General features: G+C 38.5%; 3 protein-coding genes across 37 annotated transcripts in view; 2 read left to right on the forward strand and 1 right to left on the reverse strand.

The window, feature by feature from the left end:
• LOC120457750 (sodium/hydrogen exchanger 3) overlaps positions 1-12,722 on the forward strand; it is a 29,120-nt gene extending 16,398 nt beyond the window's left edge. For 4 of the 30 annotated variants that reach the window (XM_044006775.1, XM_044006773.1, XM_044006779.1 and 1 more), the window contains 10 exons: positions 162-300; positions 784-798; positions 1,951-2,007; positions 2,100-2,186; positions 2,253-2,334; positions 3,127-3,249; positions 3,941-4,156; positions 7,394-7,606; positions 8,245-8,587; positions 11,424-12,722. In XM_044006775.1, the coding sequence (XP_043862710.1) occupies positions 162-300; positions 784-798; positions 1,951-2,007; positions 2,100-2,186; positions 2,253-2,334; positions 3,127-3,249; positions 3,941-4,156; positions 7,394-7,606; positions 8,245-8,587; positions 11,424-11,913 (1,765 nt within the window). In that variant the 3' untranslated portion in view covers positions 11,914-12,722. Of the gene's footprint in view, positions 1-161; positions 301-783; positions 799-1,950; positions 2,008-2,099; positions 2,187-2,252; positions 2,335-3,126; positions 3,250-3,940; positions 4,157-7,393; positions 7,607-8,244; positions 8,588-9,433; positions 10,273-10,625; positions 11,192-11,423 lie in introns of those variants that run through there. The other 26 variants (XM_044006777.1, XM_044006785.1, XM_044006794.1 and 23 more) reach the window with 24 other exon arrangements.
• LOC120457747 (intersectin-1) lies at positions 12,713-22,083 on the reverse strand. Of its 5 annotated transcripts, none has more exons than XM_044006803.1 (12): positions 21,942-22,082; positions 21,325-21,883; positions 20,864-21,253; positions 20,267-20,706; positions 19,914-20,187; positions 19,707-19,854; positions 19,378-19,644; positions 18,379-19,269; positions 17,837-18,085; positions 17,482-17,755; positions 17,244-17,417; positions 12,713-14,358 (listed from the first exon to the last, which is right to left on the reverse strand). In XM_044006803.1, exons 2-12 carry the CDS (start codon positions 21,486-21,488, stop codon positions 14,033-14,035), a joined length of 3,597 nt encoding a protein of 1,198 aa, XP_043862738.1. In that variant the 5' UTR covers positions 21,489-21,883; positions 21,942-22,082; the 3' UTR covers positions 12,713-14,032. The 5 variants fall into 5 exon arrangements, with proteins under 5 accessions (XP_043862738.1, XP_039501180.2, XP_043862739.1 ...); XM_039645246.2 differs by having other exon boundaries at positions 21,325-21,715; positions 21,942-22,056; XM_044006806.1 differs by lacking the exon at positions 12,713-14,358 and adding an exon at positions 15,039-16,838 and having other exon boundaries at positions 21,942-22,081.
• Positions 22,084-22,717: 634 nt separating this feature from the next.
• LOC120457735 (probable ATP-dependent RNA helicase DDX47) lies at positions 22,718-24,741 on the forward strand. Of its 2 annotated transcripts, XM_039645235.2 has the most exons (4): positions 22,718-22,736; positions 22,797-23,055; positions 23,118-23,376; positions 23,561-24,741. In XM_039645235.2, exons 2-4 carry the CDS (start codon positions 22,846-22,848, stop codon positions 24,649-24,651), a joined length of 1,560 nt encoding a protein of 519 aa, XP_039501169.2. In that variant the 5' UTR covers positions 22,718-22,736; positions 22,797-22,845; the 3' UTR covers positions 24,652-24,741. The 2 variants fall into 2 exon arrangements, with proteins under 2 accessions (XP_039501169.2, XP_043862650.1); XM_044006715.1 differs by lacking the exon at positions 22,718-22,736 and having other exon boundaries at positions 22,749-23,055.
• Positions 24,742-24,786: the final 45 nt, after the last annotated feature.

Here is a 24,786-nt window from a genome sequence, read left to right on the forward strand (position 1 = left end):
TTAAGTGTATTTCTATGTCTCCGTATCTCTAAAATTCGTTTAACCACTTCTTTAGTTTTTACTTAAATCTAAAATATAATCTACTCGTAATATGTAAAATAAAACCTTTCTCTTTGCTCTTCGATTATCCTATACTGATACTTGTGTAAACCATTCTTCAGTCCCAGTCTAACAAATCTAGACAATACTTGCTCACGTAATCTGGACATGGCTGAGCTGGATTATAATCCATCTAAGAAGGATCTGACCGATGCCAGGATACATCATCTTTTGGCCGAAGAACTGAAGCCTTATAGAAGGGTATGTATCGGACGAATTTTTGCACACGTCATTTGCAATTCACGTTTTGTAACAATAAACTTTTGGTTGGATAATCTAAAGCAACCAGTTCTTCCTTAAAGCCCCCTAAGATAATCACAGACAAAAGTTATTTCCTTAAGTTGATACTCTATATCTGACAATTAATGTCTTCACCTCTTCGCTCTATAGTAGTCACATTCGATATTTCTTTTTTGTTATGTACTATGGGCATTTAGTTTTCCACAATTTTCGCTTATAGCTCTGAATATAAATATTTTTTTGTCTGCCTATACACATAGATGATAATTATATAGAAATATTTCTATATAGATATACTTGTGATTAATCGATTATTTAATTTCTTTCCTGTTGTTTCAATACTCAACATCAACTACTCGACAACGTGTTTAAATAAATCAAAACTGCTTCAAACTTTCGTGTGCTTATCAAATCAAAAATAAAAATTTCAATATTGCGATAAAGGCCTCAATACAAATGGTACGAATAAATTGGTTAATGGTTTTGTGTTTAAATTCATTTGGTTTGTTTCCTGGTTAATTTTCATAAACTCCTTTCGAATTAACTAATAAAACTTGTTTGTTAAATGTTACACGTTGTGTGTCTGTATTGGTGTTATTATATATTAAATTATCCTAAGCTAATGAAACTAGAAGATATCAAATACTCTGCAACTTTCATTAAAAGTAGTTATGAGCTACAGCGTTTAAAATATTTTTTGAAATATTAAATATTAATATTAATATTTCATACTGATAAATAATTTGTAATTAAAAACTTTCACGTTCTTAGGAATACTAATTTACTTAACAAAAATATAAGAATAAAATCGGATTTGAAATTTACTTTAAAAAAATATAAAAATAAAATACGATTTAAAATAGGATTCTTGCAGGTTTTTTCGAATTCTATACTTGTTATAATGTACAAAATATAAGGAACGTTAACCAATTAGTTACTAGTGTTAAATATGAACTGGTCAACATTTTATATATAACTACTATCAAACATATTGAAGGTCTTGCTTAATATTATTTTGATCTAATTATTCGAATTTTTAATTATTAACTTTACTAAAATTTGTGTCAATGCAGAATGTGAATGTGTATTAATAATAACACAACAATTGTTTCACAATTTTTTAAATTCATTGCGTCGCAAGATATCTTACCTTTATGTATTGTTATTAAAAAAACTATAATAAGTCACATTTGTTTATAATATTGAATTTATTCTTAAAATACCTTGTTTCCTTGATTTCTTTTAAATTTTTTAATATCAATGTCCAAGCTACATAAATTACTCACATATTTGTCTGACAGCTTTCGCTGTGTTCACCACTATGTATCGTAAATCCTAAGCACTGGAGAGGAATATAATTTTGGCTTAGCATATAATAAATATTAATCTCTACTCGTAAGATGTACAAATGTTTATTGAAAGCCGTTACTTACTCAGTTCATGTTCACGTTAGTTAAAATCAAATTATCGTAACATATATTAAATTTATTAAAATGTAACTGCCTTATACGGCAACCCAAGTAACCTGCAAGGCCACCTCTCTCTACTTAGATCATTGTGCTGCCATTTTATGATTTCGATATTAATTTGCTTTGTCGGATGTTTTTACAGCACCGTCGTCTTAGTTATAGCCGACACGCAGTAGATGACAGAGACTTGTCCACCCAGGTAAGTACCTGTCCACCCAAAACACCAGCAACTTGCTTCTGCCCATTTGTAAGAATTGAACAAAGGCTAACCAAATTGTTGCTCTCTTGCAGGTCAATTACAAGATGCAAATGAACTTCAGGCGCATGTTTAATGATCGAAAACATCACAAACGCAGCAAACGTGGTGCCAGCAACAAGGTAAGCGACTCCATTTATTTTGTACTCGAAGAATTCTTTTTTAATGGATATCGGCACTATCCACAGGAGGCCAAGGAGAACGTTAAGCAGAATCACGTCTCTTTCCATGACTTTCAACAAAACGGCACCACTAAGCAGCTGACCAATGGTACGGAATCGAGTTCAAACCATTCACGAAAAAAATCGTACAGAAAAAGACATACTCACAATTCACTTAACAAATATCGTAAATTAGAAATAGGTAAATGACGCTAAAATCAGCAACAAATTTTTATCCAATCGAAAAGCATATTGTTTCAGTCAAAAAAATCTCCAATCAGTTCGTAGAGTTAAATTCTATAAAGTTCATATTATTTTCTTTATGTTATTCATTGTACAATGACCAGACTGCGTTATTTTCGTGCTATTCTTAGTTCGTAGTGAAAAGTGTAGTAAATTTTAAGTTTTCATTACAGTTTCATGCGTCATACTAACCTAATTCACGATACTTTTAGTTTTCTTGAAAAGCACTCTACTAAATCCCAGTTATAATTTTTCAAAAATTATATATGTTCTGTATGATGGAGTTTGATAGGTGGATTTTGGCAAAACCACGTTATTTTATCGCTTCATGCTTGCAAATTTTATTTTAGTGTTAAAAAAATGAATACTTTTTACAGATGCTTTTAGCTTATTACCAAAATGAATTTCAAAGGGAAAAACATTGTAAAAATTTGTATTATTTTGGTAACTAATTTAATTTCATCCGAATCCTTCTCTTTCTCCCCTGCATATCGCTTCCTTCCAACTGATGCCGAAAAACCACACACACATTTGGCCATAAACCAAACACGAAATTTGTGCACTAATCGAAATTAATAACCCACCCAACCCGCAATACACACACATAATTGTCCTGACTTGCCTAATTATTTGTTTACTCATCCCAAACCATACAAAGACTATATTAACAATGTGCTTAATGAAACAGCAGAAGAGTGCCAACAGAATCCCAACGAGATCAATGTTGTTGGCCCGAGCGACGATTGGGATGATGGCCTGACGTTCACCGCCAAATCATCACGTAAGTGTTCTCATTACGCCCGTAAGCCATTCCTATTTGTAAAACCTTTTATTTTCTTCTAAAAACTAACATTTGTAAAGAGTAAAGAGGTTGTCTACATAGAGCATAGGCAGCCCTAGGTGTTATCTGCCCTCTTCTCTCTACACATATCCTTGTTTCAACTGCTCTGTGTGAGCCAATTTTCTCTACATTGTTAGCTGTCATATGGCAATATTTGATATTTTCCATATACTCTGTTTGCTGCCCACCTTGTTTGTTTTGATCACACAAAAATGCCATCATTTAAATAATCGAATCTTTTTTTGCCTGTAAAGAAAGAAGTATTTGTACATAAGTCGACTAGTTGAGTAGCGAAACACGGTTTCTGTAAAAGGTATTTTCAAACTAATTGAATAACACAGATTTAAGACCAAAGAATATTTTTCTGGGGAAAGCGTTCTTTGTCCTGTTCACTTTCTGTTCATTGATTTCATTTGTACTGTATTTTTCCATTTGTTTTTATCCTACCCCCTAAGAAGAACCTAATAAAAGCTATAACAACGAACTTTCTACATATATTTCTTGTTTTATGCCTTTCCAATTATTTCGAAAACCAATCACTTCAAAAAAACCAAAACACAAATCGAAAAAATGTTGCTGGGCTCAAAAAAATATACACATATATAAAATGATTACAAAAAATTACGATTAGCTGACTCGGACCGTGCCAATAACAATTCCCTGATAGCCCACATACAAAACCTGCCGGGTTTCGATGCCTCCAAGGCCCGTATCGTCGTCCAGCACTATGCGCCCAGGGCCGACGACAATCCGGACACAGATCTAGAGTCCCCGGAACAGGCCATTGGGCCCACGGCCGCCGAATTGATATTGCCGTGGCGGCGGGATCGTTCATACCAGAGCATTGGTAAAGACATCATATTCAGAGCAACCATTCCACCCACAATTAGATCAAAACAGCAACGACATCTGCAACAATCGTTTTGAATGCTATATATACATAGCTCACTTTTCGATCATTTGCGTTCTAAGATTCATAGTCATATTCGAACTGAAGCTTTCAAAACTAATTTGGAAATATATTAATATCTTCAACTTTATTTTCCGATGTTAAATACAAGGCTTTAAAACGCATTCGTTTTTTTATTACTATCATACGAAAATATTTAACTTTGGCCGCTTACTACTTTTATAAGTCAAATCAAAAAAAGTTTTTTTGGGCTTGGCCTAGCGAAAGCCAAGACTGTCGCCTTAGCATTACTTTGAAACGAAACTTAAATGTAACATACCCAGAGTCCAACGAAATTAAAAATCATCGACTATCTCACCTATACACCCATACATTTTACAGTATTACGTATTCTTAGAAATCATATGAAGCCATTACCTTGTTTAAAGAGTGTCTTTAACTTGGTTCAATCTAACTTACTCAGCAATGCGCAACTTGGTCGATATTTCTGTTACCTATTCTATATCAGTTAATCATTTATTATTATATTTTCTCAACGCGATGAATTCTAATGCCTTTATTTCCATTCCCAACTTGTTAGCCGTGTTTAGTGATGCCTAACGTAGCTGCCCATACAATTAGTAATCATTACACTTTATTTGTGCGTCGTTAACGTAAACTTACTTGTAGACGGCAATTGCCATTGATTGGTAGAAAATTCTAGTCCTTGACTTCAGTTGAAGGTTGTTATTGCCAAAGCTCGAAATAGCCTGCATTTACCTCCATTGACTTACCTAAAACAACTTGAAAAGTCACATCAAGTAACAATTTAGTTATTACAAATTTCTGAAAAAGAAGAAGCGTCGTAAAAGAGCATGGCATTTTTGTGCATGACCAAATTTTTGTTTTATATTTTTAATTTTTTTTTACCCTTCAAAAACAAATTTATAATGTGTAATGACTGGTGGACGTTTTTCATGAAATTGTCCTCGGAGCATTCAACCTATGCTGAAATATGCGGTTCTAAAGGCGCACAATATCAACAAATTTAACATAGCTTAAATGGGCCTGTCTGGGTAGACCCATTATACATGTAATGTAATATATATATAACACAATATATATATAATACAATATATATACAATACCATATATATACAGCTGCGAAAAAAAAAATAGCACCACTTGCCCAGTAAAACTTTGAATAAGTCTCCTATCTACAATTTTGGGTTTAAAAGGATCTGAAATACCTTTTTAGAAAGGTTAAACAATTCACTTTTTAGAAAATAAAAAAAAATCACAATTGTTCTATGAATTCTTAACTTATTTAAGGAACTTTATGAAAAATGACAAAAAAGGGCGAAAAAAATAATAGCACCACTTCATAAAAAATGCTTTAAACATAAAATATAAACTTAACAGTAACAAATTCATTAATAACAAGTGATTGTATATTAAAACTACGCCGATCCCATTAATTTAGTATTTGGTAGTGTATCCTTTATTAGCAATAACAGCTGCGCAACGCTTTGGCATGGAGTCAACCAGGTCCTGGCACCGTTTTGGGGTTATATTGCTCCAGGACTCCTTAATCACGGTCCATAGGCTTTCGTTATTAGTTGGCTTAAAAGCTGCAACTGCCTTTTTAATATCCGACCAAAGGTTTTCGATGGAATTGAGGTCTGGCGACTGCGCAGGCCACTCCAGAACATGAACTGATTTATTTTGGAACCATTCCTTGGCTTTCCTGCTGGTATGCTTGGGGTCATTGTCTTGTTGGAAGACCCATTTTAGCGGCATATCATATTCAGCAAAGGATAGCATCACCGTCTCCAAAATATCCACATACACATGCTGATCCATTATGGTTTTTATCCAATGTATTGGTCCAACTCCATAGTAAGAAAAACATGCCCATACCATTACACTGGATCCGCCGTGTTTAATTGCTTCTACTGTGTCGTTTGGCTTATATTCGGTGTTCCTAGGGCGCCTTACATTCGATCAAGATCCATTGCCACCAAAAAAAACCACCTTGCTCTCATCTGACAATAAAAAGTTCGTCCATCTTTCGCATGGCCAATTTAAATGTTCCTTGACGAACTTAATGCGTTTGGGTATGTGTCTCCATTAAAAAAGGACCTTTCCTTGGACTACAGCCTTTTAAACCATGTTCCCTTAGACATGTGTGAACTGTTTGCACTGTTGCGGATATGTTGAGATCCTTTTTCAGTTCGGTAGGAGCTTTAAATGGATCCTTCTTGCTCTCGGGCACTAGCCTTTTGAAGAGATGGGTGCCCAATGATTGTTTTTTCCCACGTTTTTCGGGATTCTCGTTGTAGGTGATTACATTTCCTATAATTTTGTTTGAGCATTTAAGGATTTGGCCAATTTTTCTAAAAGATTTTTCTTCAGAAATGAGTTTTTTGATCAAGTCAAGTTTTTCTTCAGTACAGTGCTTTCCACGTCCCATTTTAATGATTTTTTTAAGGAAATTTTTTAAAAATCGTTTTCGAAATAATAGAACAAGTGTCAAGTTTCATAACCACATGCTTTTTACCAAAGCAATCCTTCGATTATTATTGATTATTTGAAAAAACCGATAGTGGTGCTATTTTTGTTTTCGCCTCATTTTAGACCTTGCCGCCCAAAAAAAATTATAAAAAATGAAGGTATGAACAATTCAAATTTTTTTTTCATTTTTGGATGGGAAAAATACCTAGCATTATGCGAAAAATCAGTATTTGGTTCTATCGGTACCTTAACCTTAATTTATTTGATCGATAACAAAAAAAGGTATGGTGGTGCTATTATTTTTTTCGCAACTGTATATAATGCACTAAATATATATAATACTATAAATATATATATATATGTATATATATAATAAAAATCAATCTGTCGCCAAGGAAAAGTAAAGATTTTCATTTCGTTCTGTGAAGCCTGATTTATCTTCAGTTAAATGCACCTTGTTTGTCTTTTGACCTATTCCTTGTATCATCAACTACGCTTGAGTTTTAAATATGTTCAAAATATACTCAGAATTGGCCAACCACCATGCAATCGACAGCTGAAAACCAAAACAACAAATAAAACTGAACGCTGCATGCAAAGCAAAGCCAATAGTTTTATTTTTCCCCAAAATATAAACATTTCTATACATTCATTTTCTCGAAATTTGTGTTTGTGATCTAGTGGCCGAACATCCCATTCCCGAGGAGGATCGTAATCTGTCCCGCGAATCCGACGGAGAAAGGCGTGTGGCCACGCCTACCGCCACGGAATCCCAGTTGCCTTGGAAACGGCAGGGTGACGAATGCACGGATGCAGTGCAGCAGAACGAGTTCCCCGCTTGGGCCTCCAACAAGGAGTACTTGGCCTACAATTCCCCCAGTGCAACATTCCTAGGTAATCAAAGGTTTTTTGCGACAATAACTAAGTGGGAAAATTGTTTACATTCACACAACAACTTCTAAATAGTTCTGAGAGGGCTCTTCTAAGATTCATCTTTCTACATTGAATAATTATGTCCTCAGTTTATTACTCTTTGTGAATTGGCAAAACTACAGGAATAAGGGAGCTGGTTGATTCTGCACAATTTTTAATTTCTTTGGTTACCTTAGACTTTATTTTATACCTAAAACTTGGGAAATACATACCCCTAATCACATATAATAGATAAAGAAACTTTAAATGTATAATTAATTCTACAAAGTTCCGTAAAGTGGTTTATTTTCTATGTAAGCTCAAGCAAATTTGTATATATCAATGTGGCTTCTTACTTGTCTAAATGTATACATAAGTATGGAAAGTGATACCCGATGGCGAAATTGCACCCAATTTTTATGTGTCCTTACTGATTTGATGTTCATTTCGTTGGAACTTTCCTAAAATGTTCCTTTTTCTTTCTCTCTTTTCCCCGGATTGGTTTTCCCCGATAACTGTTGCCCACCTCTACACCCACCACCCACAACGTTTCACACGATACACCACACGTACTCTCTGTAAAAACTACTGAAAACGCGTTCAACGATCCCGCAACAAAGGTGGTATAAACAAGCCTAAACAGCCAAAGTCCGTCATAGGTCTCTTCCGACGTGAGAGTTCCAGCTCGAAGGCAGGGAGCGTTGGCATCGGCAGCACAGGAGCCATGGACTCTGCCGCCACTGGCTCCGACACGATGATGGTGCCCATGTCCAGCCAGCCGCCCAACACTCCATCGTCGTCCATGCACAATCCGCGGCTGGACAAGCGCTCCCAGTCGATTTCGTCCAGTTCTCTGGGCGCCGGAGCGCATCAGCTAGGTCCGGAGGGTCATTCCGGCCCATTTCCGATTACGGCCAGTCACCGGCGAAACGTACGCAGGGGCTCCATGCTTGAGCTAAGCGGGTAAGTTCCATGTTTACTTCGTCAGACACCAAAAGTCTGCACACATTATTTTCTATCTTTATTGTTTTGTGGAAAAGTAATTAAGTTCTTTGCGTTTTCTATCAAACTGAAATGGGTCTTTGATAAAGCTAGCCTAGGCGTTCATGAAAAAGCCAGAAATTAAAAGGAGTAATATTTTGTAAGAGTAATTCAAAATTAAATAAATCTTGCTACCAATCTTAAAATGGTAATATGTGATATTGTTCTTAAACTGGGTCATATTTCTATATGCTCACAGTTCGGGTAGCTTAAAACCCATTTCAGCTATATTTTCTTCATTTAACGCCTGTTCATTAAAAGCTTACAAATACTTGAAACACTATGATTTCTTATTGGCTTACCTTACAATTTTAAAAGTATTTAGTAGCTTAGCTTTATATTTTATTCGCTTTCATACTTTCCTGCTTTTAACCTTTTAATTATTTTAAAGTAGCACAAATTTTCTTTGTTTCATTCTAAAGCTGTAATTTTCATTAAAATAAATTATGATCCGATATTGGCCTTTATTATAAGTACGCTAATGCTGTGTGATCTAGACGTATAGACTACACGTCGAGTCCTGCCTGGCATATCCTTCTTTTTTTATTCCAACAAGTTTTCAAGAGTATTTTCCCAGGTTCCGAATAATCTTTCCGCTTACTCACCACTCCAACTTATCCACTACTTGTCTTCAGTTGCACCCTTTGTCGCTTAGTATCAATATCGCTTACATTTCAATATTATACTCCAGAAGCCCCTATTCAGTGTATGTGGATATTGTGTGGTTGAGCCTCGTCTGTGTCTTTTATTGTGATGATTATTTTACAGACTCATTGCAACTGGACGAAGGCCCAGTAGAATTTTGCAATTTAGTACGGGAGCAACTAATTTACTAGGGTCAGCCATGATTACAAGCCCTTCTCCTCCACCTCCTACTACTTCAACAACAACAACTACAATAAAACCTACAAGCACATCAACAACCAAGAACAACACCACCAACAATTCAACAGATACAACATCAGCAAGCGCGACGAACTCGACGCCAACCTCTCCGAAATCGGAGGACAACGCTACATATACGTCCCATACAAAGTAAAGATCTGAAATGGCAGCGAACCCAAAATGTCTTGGGCAACCAAACCGACCATTTACGAATTTCGATCCTTAGTGAAAAGAAAGTCAATTTCCCAATACCGCGTATACTGGCGTGAATACGATAACTCCCAACACGACATATGTGTACTGTATATAGAGCCACAGATCAGTGCATATCATTGTAGAGTAACTGGTTGTACCCTTGTAGGATAATTTTTTGCCAACGCTCGCTCTTTTTACCTTAGCCGAAATTACAATACAGGAGACCGTACTTAAGTCTATTCCGAAATATTAATCTTGCTATTGGCTTCAAACTTAATTTCTTGCACTTACTCAACACAGATATCTGAACTAGCCCACCAAATTTCGCCGTTCTACCGTTTCAGGATGTTGTTAATTGGTGATGTGAGCGATTGATTTAGTGTCAGGCAATATTTTGCTTTGCAAAAAGTATGCTGGGCTACTGCAGTTGTTGAATTTCGTTTGCATTTTTATTGACCTGTACCCATTTTTTTGAATAACAGTCCTAGTACAGTAATAAAACAAGTATGCGACAGTAGAACAACCTATTTATTTATATTGTTCATTGATTTTTGTAGTTGTACTTCGTTTAATATATACATATTTTATATGCGTATTCATTTTATATATGCATAAACATTTTTCTATGCTTTATGTTCCATATTAGCACCCAGCCCCTTTCTATCCAATTATATAACCCAATATGCAATGCCATTTCTAAAAAAAACAATTAACAATTAATGGAATCTATTATTTAATAATACCATTGTGCTGTGTTTACTTGTTTGTGAGTATTTCCAATCGGAAAAACATAAAGGAATTCAAACTAAATCCCTAACTATAACTGGTTAATGAACAAACTAGATTGGTCAACAATTTGATGAAAAATTATATTTTTTAGCGGCGTCTCAATTGAATCTGATTAATTAAATCCGAAACGAGCACAGAGCAAGAGCAATTCACTAGCTACACTGTACACTAAATGCACAAACACACACCATGTCTCTACACGCACACAAGCACACACTGACACCAAACTGTTATACAATTGAGAACACCTGTGATAACTTTCCCTAGACACAATTTCTATGCCTAAGGTGTATCTTTAAACGGCTTTAATCACACGAACGATGTGTAAGTATTAGAAGAAGTATCTATCCAGAGTGTTATACGAATAATACAGTGCCTAGGCTTAGCACAACTAACAATCGAACCTTATTAACGCCTACACTCTTCTCTGTGCTAATCCGAATTTTGTACGTAATCTTAATTTACAATAAAAATCCAAACAGCGGACTCAAAAAATTGTACCATTTATAAAGAGCAGTAGGGCAAAAAGTTGAATGTAACGTAGAACTGTTCTGTACTGTGCCTTATACATGTCTTCCTTGTGAGTTTTTTTACCATCTTCTTCTTCCATTTTAATTTGCTTAAATGTAGTGCTTAAAATATATTTAAAATATTTTATTATTAACTTTTTATTAATTTACGATTTTTACAAAGTTTTATATAAATATGCATACCTAAATTAGATGTAGCCTCTCATGCTAGCATTCACCCATACGAATACCCAAAACAAAATAAATCCTTGGCCAAAATTTATCACAACTTTAACATTAACTTTCTTCGCCTTCTTTTCACATCATCCCACCATCGACCACCAACCACCGCACACTCCACACGACACCTCCACCAACAGAGACACAATACCAGAGGAGTCGTCGTACCAGCATGGACACTCCAAGTCCTTGTGTGAGCCGGCGGACTCGGATGAATGGGAGGGAGCACCATTGTCCACAGCTGGTGGAGCGAACAGTGAGCTTTTAATGCGAATGAGCGGCAGGGAACCGCTCCTGCCACGCCCATCCAACACGCCTCGTGCCCAGATCCGTCGCATGAACGCCGGTGCGGTTGGCGGGGCTGGCGTGAGTCAAGCGGGCCGGAAAAACCAGGTGACCAAGGCGCTGTTGGACTACGAGGATTCCGAAACCGACTCCGATGAGAATGATGATGAGGACGAGGACTTTGATTCCTACGATGACGAAAACATTGTGGTCACCACTTTTACAACACCGGCCTCGGGCAGAAGATCGGGATCTAGTCCAGGATCCGGATCAGAAGCCAACACCGCCACTACCACCACGACTAGCATTAGGCTTACCCGCAACAACGACGAAAGCATCATTTGAGTATCAAGCACGGATGGCGACGTGGAGGACGATCTGGAGGATGACGGGCCATCGGTCTCAGCACCACCAACTCACAATTCAAAAAGTTTGCGGCTGCGTCTCTTCCCGTACGAGATGTTCTATTAACTAACTCCTAAGCACACAATTAAATGACCTAGTTCATAAGCGAAAAAGTGGAAAAAAAAAATAGTTTCAAAAAAAGGTTTATAACAAAAAGCTTTATAATTATATTAACACATAAATCGGACAAATGCTTAGATAAGAGAGTAGCAAAAATTGTATATAACACCAGATTTAAATATCTTAATTCATTTCTTCTTGGTCGTTTCAGTCGCTTTTTCAGATATTTAACTTCCATTTTGTGTTTAGTCCCAATTAATTGTTATTTGTTCCACAAACATATATATCAAAAAAATAATTTAGTAACTTCAGTTGATGTGTTCCAAAATAACACGCAAGAAAACAAATTGTTTAATAATTAACACAGCGTAGCCAAAGTTCATGTTAAGCTTACAACTAAAGTTTATTTCTTTACTTGTAATTCAGAAAAATTTACTAACTGAAAATCACATCGCGAGTATGTGTTGCATACAGTACTTAAGCGCGTACTTAGTTCTATAATGCTGAGTTTGGTTCCATTTTAGCCTTAGTTATTAGAGTTTTAAGCAATTAATTTCTAAATAACCGCAGAGTTAGTACTAAAAATAATGCAGTAAAGTTGTTCTCAGCTGGAACTGTTACTAAACTTGCATCATTCATCACTATAAATAAAGTTTAGGAGTATTTCGAAACTGTTTTGGAAACAGCAATAACCTCTGAAACTGTATGAGTCGGAAACGGTGCTGAATAGACGGCTTTAATACATGTTATCTAAACAACCGATTTTCTATTAACTTTTCTATGAGATCTCACATCTTGTTGAAATTACTTCGCAGAGACAGTTCATCAAAATTTTAACTTACTCTATGTATGAAATATACACAAGTAAAGTAACTGGTGTGGACAGGAAAACGGACAGAGCTATGTAATTTAAAATTATTTTTGTAAACATTTACGAACAATAACGTTAAAATGCCCAATGGATCATGTTTGAACGAAAGAGAGTTTCGCAAGAGCGTCTGTGTGAAACTTGACTGCATAACTAGGATTGAGCTTACCAAGCATAAAGGATATAAACGTGCTCAAAAACCCACGTAAAGACTAGGAATAGTTGAAACAAATAGATTTACTATGCTGACGTAGATTTGAAGATGTATTAGAAGAACGAACTCTAATTACCAGACCAAACTGGACACACTGAGCCAACTGAGAGCACAGTAGCCGATATCCAGAATGGGACATATTCTGGAACCTACCTACCTAGCTATACTTGCGTGGACTGCTAACGAGAGAGTGGAAATGGAACACATACCTACCTACTACGATTCACACAAAATAAATATATATATTTTCAAACTCACGGGCAAGACGCATAGTACGAACCTTTGATTAATCATCTACATACCTGTAAACTTAGTAGTTTGTAATCCCATTAGGTTCTATATAAGAATGCCTTTGGCCAAATCAAATCAGAATTTGTTTTCATAGTTTTTCACATTTTGTTTTTATCAGTAAGACAATAAGCAGCTACCAGATAAGCTGACTCTTGGAAATTGTCATTTTGAAAGAAATCATTAGAGGGAAAACCTTAAAGTCAGAGCTGTGTTAAAATATGAGCAGGGTTTCATTGTAAAAATAAATTTTTCCACTGAATTTCAAAGTCAACATTAATTGTGGTGTAAACACTTTTTATTATGGACGCTCGCTCATAAATGCTTAAGGAAACTAATATTGAATTCAATTCCTGACTAAATCGAGAACGTGTTTGCAATTTTCATAACATGGGCCCTAAATGTGCATACTTAAATACCATAAATAAATATTTTTAGCGCAAGATAAACAAAAATGTAGTAAAAACACTCGATGCAAAACCTAAACAAAGAATTGTAAATTGTTAAACTGATTTTAAATAATTTATAAGAAAATTTTACTAAAAATAAAATTATTGAGGAAAGCAAAACAAACTAAGCCGACGCGTGCAATTTATGACCTAAAGAAAGTTGTATAGGTGTGTTTTGTTTCACCAGCAACGCCACGGACCAAATCGTTTTTTCGGCATTTCTGGCTGCCAGTCGACCACCACTGTTTTGCCTACCAATTGATGCCCATTTTGCTGAAGTATAGACTTCGCCAACAGCTCATTGCACTTAAACCGAACATAGGCACATCCCATAAGTTGGTCATCCCGCCGCTTTGTTATGTGTACCGCTTGAATAGTGCCTTTCAGCTTTTTGTTGGATACATCGTTCCTATAACCCTGGTCGGTGTAACATCCGCGCCACTGTTGCCATAACCGCTGCATTCCTTTGGATGTTCTATCACCGGCAGCTTGATCTGGCCCGATCTCTATGGGTTAACAGGCATTAATATTACGAGTACTCTTTTAAATGCATTAATCGGGTGTACAGACCATTTAGTTCGCAATTGCAATCAATGAATTCAATCTACTTTTTTAACAAAAGGACGCTATAGGGTATGGGTAACGGGTATGTTACTCAGCTAGGATTATGCAAAAGAGAAAGCAAGTGCTGTAGCAGGCAGAGATCGAGTGCTGCAAACGGCTCTTTTCAATTACCTTTTAGGTGTATTGTGGAAGGCTTTTAATGCCGATTGAACATGTTTGGTACGTAGATAAGATCTAAATCTTCGTGATCTAAACAAAATAACATTTACAGATTTACGAATATTTTAAGAACATGAGCGTCAGCCATTCCTCACCGTAATGGGCGTTTGTCTTAAGAGTGCGTTACACTAGTGTAAAACAAGCCTGCGCTGCGAAGGCGTTACTTGAAACTACATTCCTAATCTACTGCTAGCTCCCATAGGTGCCAAAATCTCGACAGGTGGTCGGATAGACGGACTAGTCATATCAACTGGTCTAGACTCTAGAGATCCTGAATATGGGAACTCCTTTTACTTGTTACATACTCTAACGAATATAATAAACCTTTTAATTAATTTAATTGACAAATACAAAAACGAAAGCATTCTGTTTGAATTTCTTTTATACATTTATTGCACCAAGTATGTGTAATTTGTTATTTTCATATTTTAATTTAATATTTTTGCTCCTTTCATTTTATTTTTGTGTATCTTTGAAACTGATATCTTTCAATGCTTTATGGTATTTTTTTGTTTTGTTTTTCTAGAAGAATTCACGTTATATTTACTCGAATGCATTGTGTGTCTGTAGAAGATTTCTTTAAGTTCTCCACAGCTCAGCTTGTATATAGGTAAATATATCGATGGTCACCATTTCGCGTTTAAAGTGATTCCTAGTGTAGGTGAGTGTGCTGATGTATTTGATCGGGATTGCGCCTCGTCAGTAATTCCGCTTAAGCATTGTTTACAATAACAAACTTTAGTAACGATTAAACAAATACCCTTATATGTATGAGCATTATATGTATGCAGGAGTGTATATGCGGGACGCGGAATGTACGAATATCTCAATTAACATTTTTGCTTTGATTTTTCTAAAGAAATTGTAGTATTTTCTGTATATATGCTGTATATGATTCCTTTGTGGTTCATTCAAAGTTATTAGTACAATATATATGTGGAATTAAACAACCCAACATTTTCTACATAAAAATGTGTTTATGCCTGTAGAAGTTCCCCACCCAGCCGCCGATCAGTTGGGATTATGGCACCAACTGATCGCAGCCGTGCGGGGCTCATAACGATTCTTTACTCTGTTTTCATTTAATATAGTTATAGACGCATAAGTAGTCGTGGTATGCAATAACAAGTTACGATTAAGTTAGTCCATGTATGGTGACTGTTTGGTTATCATTTTTGAAAGGCATTCGATAGTATTTCTTCATATGTACGGGATAGCTTAGATACATGTGGGTGATTTGTTAAATAGACTAAATGTAACTAGCATAGAATAATTCGAACAGCATAACGTGACTCTCTATAATATCCGACTATCAATCCCATCGGGTTGAAAGAACTATGTGTGGATTTTGTACATACTTAACTTTTACATTGCAAACAAATGTAACATTTATCAATGAGACAACACACGGTTAATTAATACAGTTATGGCAGTTGAGACAAGCACTTAACTTAGTCATTAAATCAAGTATGTTATTTTAAAATTTAAACTGAAGTTAAGCTATTACAAATATATTTCCCGTTTTTTCCATTAATCTTGATGTCTTTATAATGATATAAGTAAATGGTCATCATGCTTAATATTTAGTTAACAATTATATTAACTCCCTCTTTTGGTATTAATACTTTAAGTATATACAATTACATTCGGATAATATATGAAAACACAGAAAACCATCGTTATAGATACTATTTGCGTATTTGTATAGCATTCGGAGAAAAAAAACTGCTGAATATTCGGGATTTGATCGATAAACACAACTACATACAACGAAATTCCAAGTATCATTTGATATCCTTATGTATATCTAGTTTCCATATGCAGATTATTATATAAACCCTTTAAAATGTGATTTACTAGAATTCGGTTGTATTTTACGTTTGATTTGTTACGAACGTGAAAGGATTCTATAAATGATTTCAGAGGAGATCTGGTTACTAATTCTATCAAGTTAAGGGAATTTTACTCCGAATAGGATAAACATTATGAATAATCTTTCAGGTTGAACAATGAAAGAAGCCAACTTCTAAGGCTTTCTAAAATACTGTACGAATTCCGGCTAGGTAGTTACGGAGGATATTGATGCTGCTGATCTTAAGTTAACCCAATTCCCAAGGGATCATGTAGGTTCTTTATCGGTATTTTTGTAAGCAAGTGCTTGCCGCCGCTTAGAGGCCAAAACCGAGGCCTCGTTATACGTTTCCTGTTGGCAATTAAGATTGAAATTGCATTTAATTCTTTTAATTTATGTACAAAATACAAATATTAAAATACAAAATATAATTAAGCAGACTGAATAAATACATAAATAAATTGACACTAGAAATTAGCTAAACGAAAAAGAAGTCGCTAGGGATAAACTTAGGAGTAAATCTAAAAACTAAATAATCACAATTAACAATTAGATACAATTTGGGAATATTGCAACAAATAAACAAATTCTATAGCGAAAGGCGAGAACTTATTGGCATTGATAATTCGAACATAATAGTACAAATAACGTAATATGTCTACGGAATGTGGTAACTAGAGAGCTGAGCTACGCAGAGAGCTAGATCGGCAGGTGAGATTCACTGCTTGGTGATGCCATTAGCTTTCGCTGGCTTACCGGACGTCACGAATGGTCCCACATAATTGCTTGGGAAAAGACCGGAAAGGCCATTCAGCTCGCCACGCCACCACTCTGGCTCATCCCGACCCAGAACGCTAATGATATCGTCTTTATCAAACGACAGCTCGTCATCATTTTGTGCTTTGTACGGATAGAGAGCAATGACCTTGTCTGTATCGAAAAAACGATTTAGTTAAAATCAAATAATACATATTTCGAATATTCCAAAACCAACCCAGGATTTGCTCAGTCATCTCTATACGACTTCCGGAAACTGGAGTATTTCGACCGCTGTTGCGGCCGCCTTGGAGAACTTTTACATAGGTGGCTGGGAACCATCCGATCTGCCGCCGGCGGCCCTTTGCTTGCAACTCACCTTCCCACCAGCCGGAGTCCGTCTTCTTGCGGATCATTATTAACTGGCCTCTCGTCAGGGAAAGCTGTTCTGTGCTGGTTGCCTCATAGGGTGCGATTACTTGTGCAATCTCAGACCGCTTGGCCCTCATTCCCTGTAAATTATTACGAAAAAAATGCGGGTTAATTAAATGAAACTATTAATGAAATGGTAACGGGCTGTGTCAACTATTTACGGGTGTCATGGAAGAGGTGCGTGACATGGGTCGGCTGTAGCTCTCGGCAGGCTCGCTGCTTTGTGTTTTGGACTGTGTATTGATCTGGGAAACTTCAGTGTCGAGATCTTCGTGCGCATCCTCAGCGCCAACGCCTGGGCTTGAAATCGGCTGCTCGCTGGGCTCCTGAACAGGCAGCGGCTGGTAAAGCTGCTCATGTACCTCCACGGGAGCAGCGGTGTAGGCAGCGTTACCGTTTAGCGTCGTCTCCTGGGTCAGTGCAAGTGTTACAACGGTGGCAAAAAGCACAGCACATGAAAAGCATTGGATTAGTAGATGAACATGAGGGCAACGGTTAGACACGACTCAGGACTTAGGGAAACTACATTAATATATCTCTTTTGAACATAGATAATATGAATAATGTCGGTTACGTTTTAATATAATGGAAAATGTACACGATTTGAACTTAGTATTCTTAGAATTCTTCATTTTAATTCCCATCAATTTAAAAAGCAAATGGCTCCACACTAAACTATATTACTGACTAGCTATCCACTTACCTGGTCTATAGATTCTACCGGTTCTGCAGCGGCTGTGCTCGCTGTGCCCACGTCTGCCTTCTGGACATAGTTTGAGGGGAACATGCCCGTGCGATTACCAATGGTACCTGTCCACCACTCGCCCTCCTTCTTGATGACCATGACCATCTCACCGGCACCAAAGCTCAAATCGCCCTCCTCGGCGGACTCATAAGGATATGCGGCTATGTAATACTCGACATCGCCTGTGGCAGTCGGATCTACGGAACCTGCTGAAACCGAGGTGGTATTGATATTGTCATTGTAGGTGTCAGCCACGGTAGCCCCTTGAGCATCAACCGGGGGTTCGACAGCGGCTACAGGAGCAACTTCACCGACTTCTAGTTTCTCCACATAGGATTCAGGGAACCAGCCGGTGTGGCCATTTATCTCGCCAGCCAACCAGCCCGGCTCAGCGTTCTGCTCCAATGGAACCAAAATAATGTCACCAGGCACGAAAGTAATCTCTTCGGCGTTGCGAGCGTTGAACTCGTATACTGCTTGATATTTCACGAATCCCTCTGGGGCCGGTCCACTTAAGTCCACATCTGGAGCTGCCAGTGCGGAGATGTCATTGCTCACCACTGCATAAGGGTCGCCTGCTGTCGTATCCGTTTCCCCCCAAGCACTGGAAGTGCCTGTGTCCCAGGCAGAGGTTACGCTGCTCTCGTTCTTTTTATTGTACTTCAATTCCAGCACTGAGGTGCGCTGCACATCGTATTCCTTGTAGAGATCTTCGCACTTTGTGATTAGGGCGGAAAGCTCGGCCTTGAGCTCAGACATCTGTTCATCATTAGTGTTGATGTCCTCCTTCTTTGACTCAATCTCTTTACTTATATTCTCGACTTTGTCCTTTATTTGCTTGATAATTAACTGTTAAAAAAGGAATACATGTTTAAAGAAAATAATATTATGGAGATCCACACGCCAAACTAAACTTGTCGTTTAAAACTAAAACTTGTCGGATATGCCGAAGCTCACCTGCTTGTGGGCGAATGCTGCATTCAGTTGCTCCTGCTGCGCATTCTCCCCTCCCAAGGCAGCACCGCTGGCCTTGCTCTTGGCATCCCACTTTGCCCTCTCCTGGGTGAGTTGAAGCAGTTTGGCGTTCTGCTCCTTAATGCGTGCTTTTAGCTGCGACATTTCAGACATGGAAGTGTCGCGCTGGGTGCGCATCCCGTCGATTACTGTCTTTACGTTTGTCACGCCAGCGCGAGTGTCGCAAATTCTCTGCGAAAGTTCTTTGATCTGTAATAAGCCGCTTTAGTTAGATAAGCCAGTCAAGCAAGTTAGTTATAACCGAATAATACTTTTTCATTTAGTGTGCTCAGCTCCACATTTAGCTGGGTGTTGTGTGCCTTCTGCTTAAGAACACGCTCTTGTTCCTTCTCCTTCTGTGCGTTCATTTCAGCAATTCTAGCCTGCTCCCATTCCTGCTGGCGCTGCTTCTCCAGCTCCCTGGTGCAATAGAAAATTTATGAATTTATTGTCGCTCAAAGCAAGATTAATGTCCTCACTTTCTGGCCGCCTCCTTAGCCTCCAGTTCCCGCTTGCGCTGCTCCTCCTTCTCCATCTCAATTTCTCGCTGGCGTTGAAGCTGTCGCTCCAGTTCCTCCTGCTGCTTACGCTCAGCCTCCAAACGAGCCTTTTCACGCTTATCAGCCTCTTCACGCTCCTTTCGCTCTCTTTCTTCCCGCTCCTTACGCTGCTGGTCCTCCATGATTTTGCGCCTACGATCCAACTCAGCTTGACCCTTAACATAGTTCTCCTTACGCTTGTCTTCGAAGGAAGCTGGGGAACGCGAAATCACATGTGTTTATAAATGGACTATAAACAACATGTTTGGCAAAGGAGTTAATTAAGCACTTACTTTGTCCAGGTAGTCCGGCTGTCGGGTCAGCATCGACGACTCCCACTCCGCCCTGGGACGACACAGATGCGTGTCGGGAGGCCGGCTGTGAGCCAGGACGGGACACCATTCCAGAGACCGATCCCGGCCGCGATTTTATCTTGCGCAAGTTCGGCGGTACCCAGTCTTGGGGAAGGGTAACCGGAATTTTCTCACCAGCCATGGCTTTCTCGCACAGAAACATAGCAAGAATAAACTCGTCGCAGTTCAACCGTCCATCGCCGTCGATGTCAGACAGCGTCCAGATTTGGGCCAGCGTGACCTGAGGTAGCTTGCTCTGTACAAGAACGCCGCGTGCCTGGGATCCAGTTAAGTAACCAGATCGGGTGCGATCATTGGCATTGAACACCTGCGTGTATTTGCGCTTCTGCCCAGCTTGAACGGCCCATTCTCCTTGGTTTCTAAAAGGATAGAAATTAATTGAGGAGTTAAGAGCAGATGCATTTGTTTTTGCTGATCTGTTTTTTATCTAAGAAAATTAGTCATTAAATTCTAAAATTAAATTAATAATATTAGTATTAAATCATAGATTGAATTTTAATTCTAAGTGATGCTTACACAGACTCGATGGAGGGCGCCCGCTCCGAAATGGACATGTGGCGACTAGGTGGATTGCTGGAGGGTGGTGTGGGGCCAGGAGGCACTGAGACTCCGGGTGGTGAGATGACAGCAGCCGCAGCCACCGGAGGAGCCACAACAGGAGCGGGAACAACTGTGGCGACTGCCGGACCCATTCCCTTGAGTGGATCCAAAGGGCTCATGGAGCTTGTGGAGCCACGTGGCGTCAACGAGGGAGTGTTCTGGGCATCGCCGGAAAGGGACGTCAGTAAGCTGGGAGGCAGGACCTTGGGCACGTCCATGCCGCGCAGCTTGAGGTTGATAAGCTTGCAAGCTATGCTGAACTCATTGATGTTCATCTTGCCGTCGGAATCGGTGTCCGCCAGAGCCCTGGAGATAAGGAAATGAGTAAGAATTAAAACTCTTATCGTTAGATGATTCATGGGGCGTCATATACATACCAGATTTGGCCAAGGATCAGTGGCGGCAGCTGAGACTGCAGAAAGAATCCTTTGGCCTGAGCGCCGGTAACGAATCCTGCCTGCGGCTGGAGTGCCTTGAACTGTTCCTGGTACTTCAAACGCTCCCTCGGGGTCACCGCCCACGCATCAACCGCCGGGTTCATATTGGGCAAACACTTTATCCTAGTTTCCAGAGAAAGCTCTACCTCTTTATCGTCCTTGTTCCGTATGTGTGTGTATTAGTGCGCTCTTTTCGGCCTCTTTTGAGTACACATCAAATACACGCTCTTTCGCTGCTCACTCTTTTCGCCGCTCTCTTTACTACGTCTATCTCCTATTAAGTATCCACCACCACCCCCACAAATTTTCACAATGGATTTTTATGGTTTACCTGTAAAGCATTTGCAAAAGTATTAAGCGATCTCAATGGACACAAGATGTAATGTTTGATCGTCCCTTTACTCGCTTTCAATAGGTTTAAGTTTCTCTTTAGTAGGCGTTTTCACTTTTCAACCGGATAGTCACAAATTAACTGATAAGTGATGATTTGGTATGGTCTCTGCAACGCACAAGTTATTCCCTTATATACCCCTTTTTACATTAATTTTGGGGCTTACTTTGCATCGGAACAAGAAAATTTTGTATTTGCGTAAATTTAATCAATATTTTATATGATAGGACCCGATATTGAAGAACGATAGGCTCCGATAGGTTCAGACTAATAATCGAAGGAGGGTGACCATCGCCTGATTCTGTGATTGTGGCAAGCAAGTGTTGAAAAACTCGGCAACCTAGTTAGTTGTGACGGTTCTGCATCGTTTTTGATATTGCCGCTAATCGATTTTTAAATAAATTAAACTAGTATTGGGTAAGGAATATCGTAAATCGCATAATTTGTTTTGGGCACTAGTACCAATATTCTTCTTCAAAACGTCATCAAGTTGATAAAAATAGACAACAAAATATGTACAGGGCAGTTTAACTATTAGAACTATTTATTCTTATATTTAATATTTTAAATTCCTAAGAAAGCAAAAATTAAAATAAACAAGGACGCATTAAATTTTTTGAAAGGACTTAAATTATATCTTAAAAACTGCAACAACATTATTAGATGGCAATGAAGCAATTTAGTTTGAAAGCATTTAAATACTTTACAATTTTTATGCGTTGAGCGTAATTGACGTTTTTATTAATATTAATCTGATATCTATTACCAAACATTATAAAATAACGATTTTTGTATAATGATTTTCACTACAATATCACAATTTTGTTTCCGATATTTAACAAGTCTACAAGTATTATTAAGAGGCAGTGTGCATGAGCTATTTCCAAAAATTAGCTATCGAAACTAACATGTATACCAAGTATCTGTAGTGCTTCAAAAACGCAATTATATCGATACAATCGTAAGTAATTAACTATTTCCATTTTACCGTCCCAATCTCTTTCATTTCGACCACGTGCAGAAACTGGTAATATCCGTATCGTGAAATTTGGTGAAACTCATGTAACAAAATGTCGGAAACTTCAGAGGACGAACAAACCCAATTGCAAACCAGTGGCGAAGAGGAGGATCTTAGTAGTGAGGAGGAGCAGGAAGATGAAGAGGAAGTCGCAGATAACGATTATGAAGAGGAGGCACAAAATGGCGAATATGATCCATCTAAAGGCTCCGACCGGGAGGACGACACAGCCGAGGATCAGAAGCTAACCTGGAAAGATCTCGTATGAGCCTTACTTCTAAATCACGTTCAAATTCATTCTAATGCTCACATAATTTTTCGAAGGGTCTCAATGAGACTTTGTGTCAAGCATGTGACGAATTAAAGTGGAGGTCTCCTTCAAAGATCCAACGTGAGGCCATTCCGGTAGCGTTACAGGGCAAGGATGTTATTGGTCTGGCGGAGACCGGTTCCGGCAAGACGGGAGCCTTCGCTCTACCCATTTTACATACCCTTCTCGAGAATCCGCAGCGGTATTTTGCCCTCGTGTTAACTCCCACGAGGGAACTGGCCTTTCAAATTGGCGAGCAGTTTGAGGCCCTTGGTGAGTTTTCGCATAATTTATTTGCTTGTACTTTGCAGTGATGTTAAAACTGTTTTGATTTTGTTTATCAACGAAAACATGAAATTATTATTTTCTTATTCGTCACTACCTCTGAGTAAAAACTTCCATTTATAGTATTCGTAAATTTAAATCTGCTGAACTCATGCTAGCTCTGTTTTTCCAGGTAGCGGGATTGGCATAAAGTGCTGCGTGGTTGTCGGCGGCATGGACATGGTAGCCCAGGGCCTTCAATTGGCCAAAAAGCCACATATTATTATTGCCACACCGGGTCGCTTGGTTGATCACCTAGAAAACATGAAAGGCTTTAACCTTAAAGCTATTAAATACTTGGTCATGGACGAGGCGGATCGTATTCTCAACATGGATTTTGAGGTGGAACTTGACAAGATCCTAAAAGTATTGCCACGTGAACGACGAACCTTTCTGTTCAGTGCGACTATGACCAAAAAGGTAAAGAAACTGCAGCGCGCCTCCCTCAAGGATCCCGTTAAGGTAGAGGTGTCTAACAAGTATCAGACGGTTGAGCAGCTGCAGCAATCATATTTGTTTATCCCTGTTAAATACAAGGATGTGTATTTGGTTCATATCCTTAATGATCTGGCAGGCAACAGTTTCATGATATTTTGCAGCACCTGCAATAACACGGTTAAAACAGCATTGATGCTTCGTGCGTTGGGATTGGCTGCTATTCCGCTGCACGGTCAAATGTCGCAAAACAAGCGACTGGCTGCTTTAAACAAATTCAAGGCCAAAAATCGGTCAATTCTCATTTCGACAGACGTGGCCTCCCGCGGCCTGGACATTCCTCATGTGGATGTTGTCGTCAATTTTGACATACCAACACACAGCAAAGACTACATCCACCGCGTGGGAAGAACAGCAAGAGCTGGTCGCTCCGGCAAAGCCATCACCCTCGTGAGCCAGTACGACATTGAGTTGTATCAGCGCATCGAACATCTGTTGGGGAAGCAACTACCACTGTATAAGTGCGAGGAGGATGAGGTGATGGCCCTTCAAGAGCGAGTGGCCGAGGCACAGCGCACCGCAAAACTGGAGCTTAAGGATTTGGAAGATACAAAGGGTGTCAAAGGACACAAGAGGGGCGGGGACATCCACGATGACTCGGAGAACTTCACGGGCGCCCGCAAACGCATTAAACCGATGAGCGCCGTTGGCGGCTCCCACAAGCCTGTGGGTGGTGGAAGAAAGAGTTTTGGCAAAAAAAACTGGAGCAAGGGCAAGCAGAAAAGATAGGTCGAATCTGTATAAAAGTCTGTAAAAAGTGTCGATTTTAATTAGTGCTACTCTAACAATAATATAATAAAAGTTTTTAATAGAAAGTAATACTGAATACTGAAGTTTATTGATAGTTTCGATAATACAAAATAT

The sequence above is a fragment of the Drosophila santomea genome, unplaced genomic scaffold (genome assembly GCF_016746245.2).
Source record: "Drosophila santomea strain STO CAGO 1482 unplaced genomic scaffold, Prin_Dsan_1.1 Segkk79_quiver_pilon_misjoin1_scaf, whole genome shotgun sequence".
NCBI lineage: Eukaryota > Metazoa > Arthropoda > Insecta > Diptera > Drosophilidae > Drosophila > Drosophila santomea.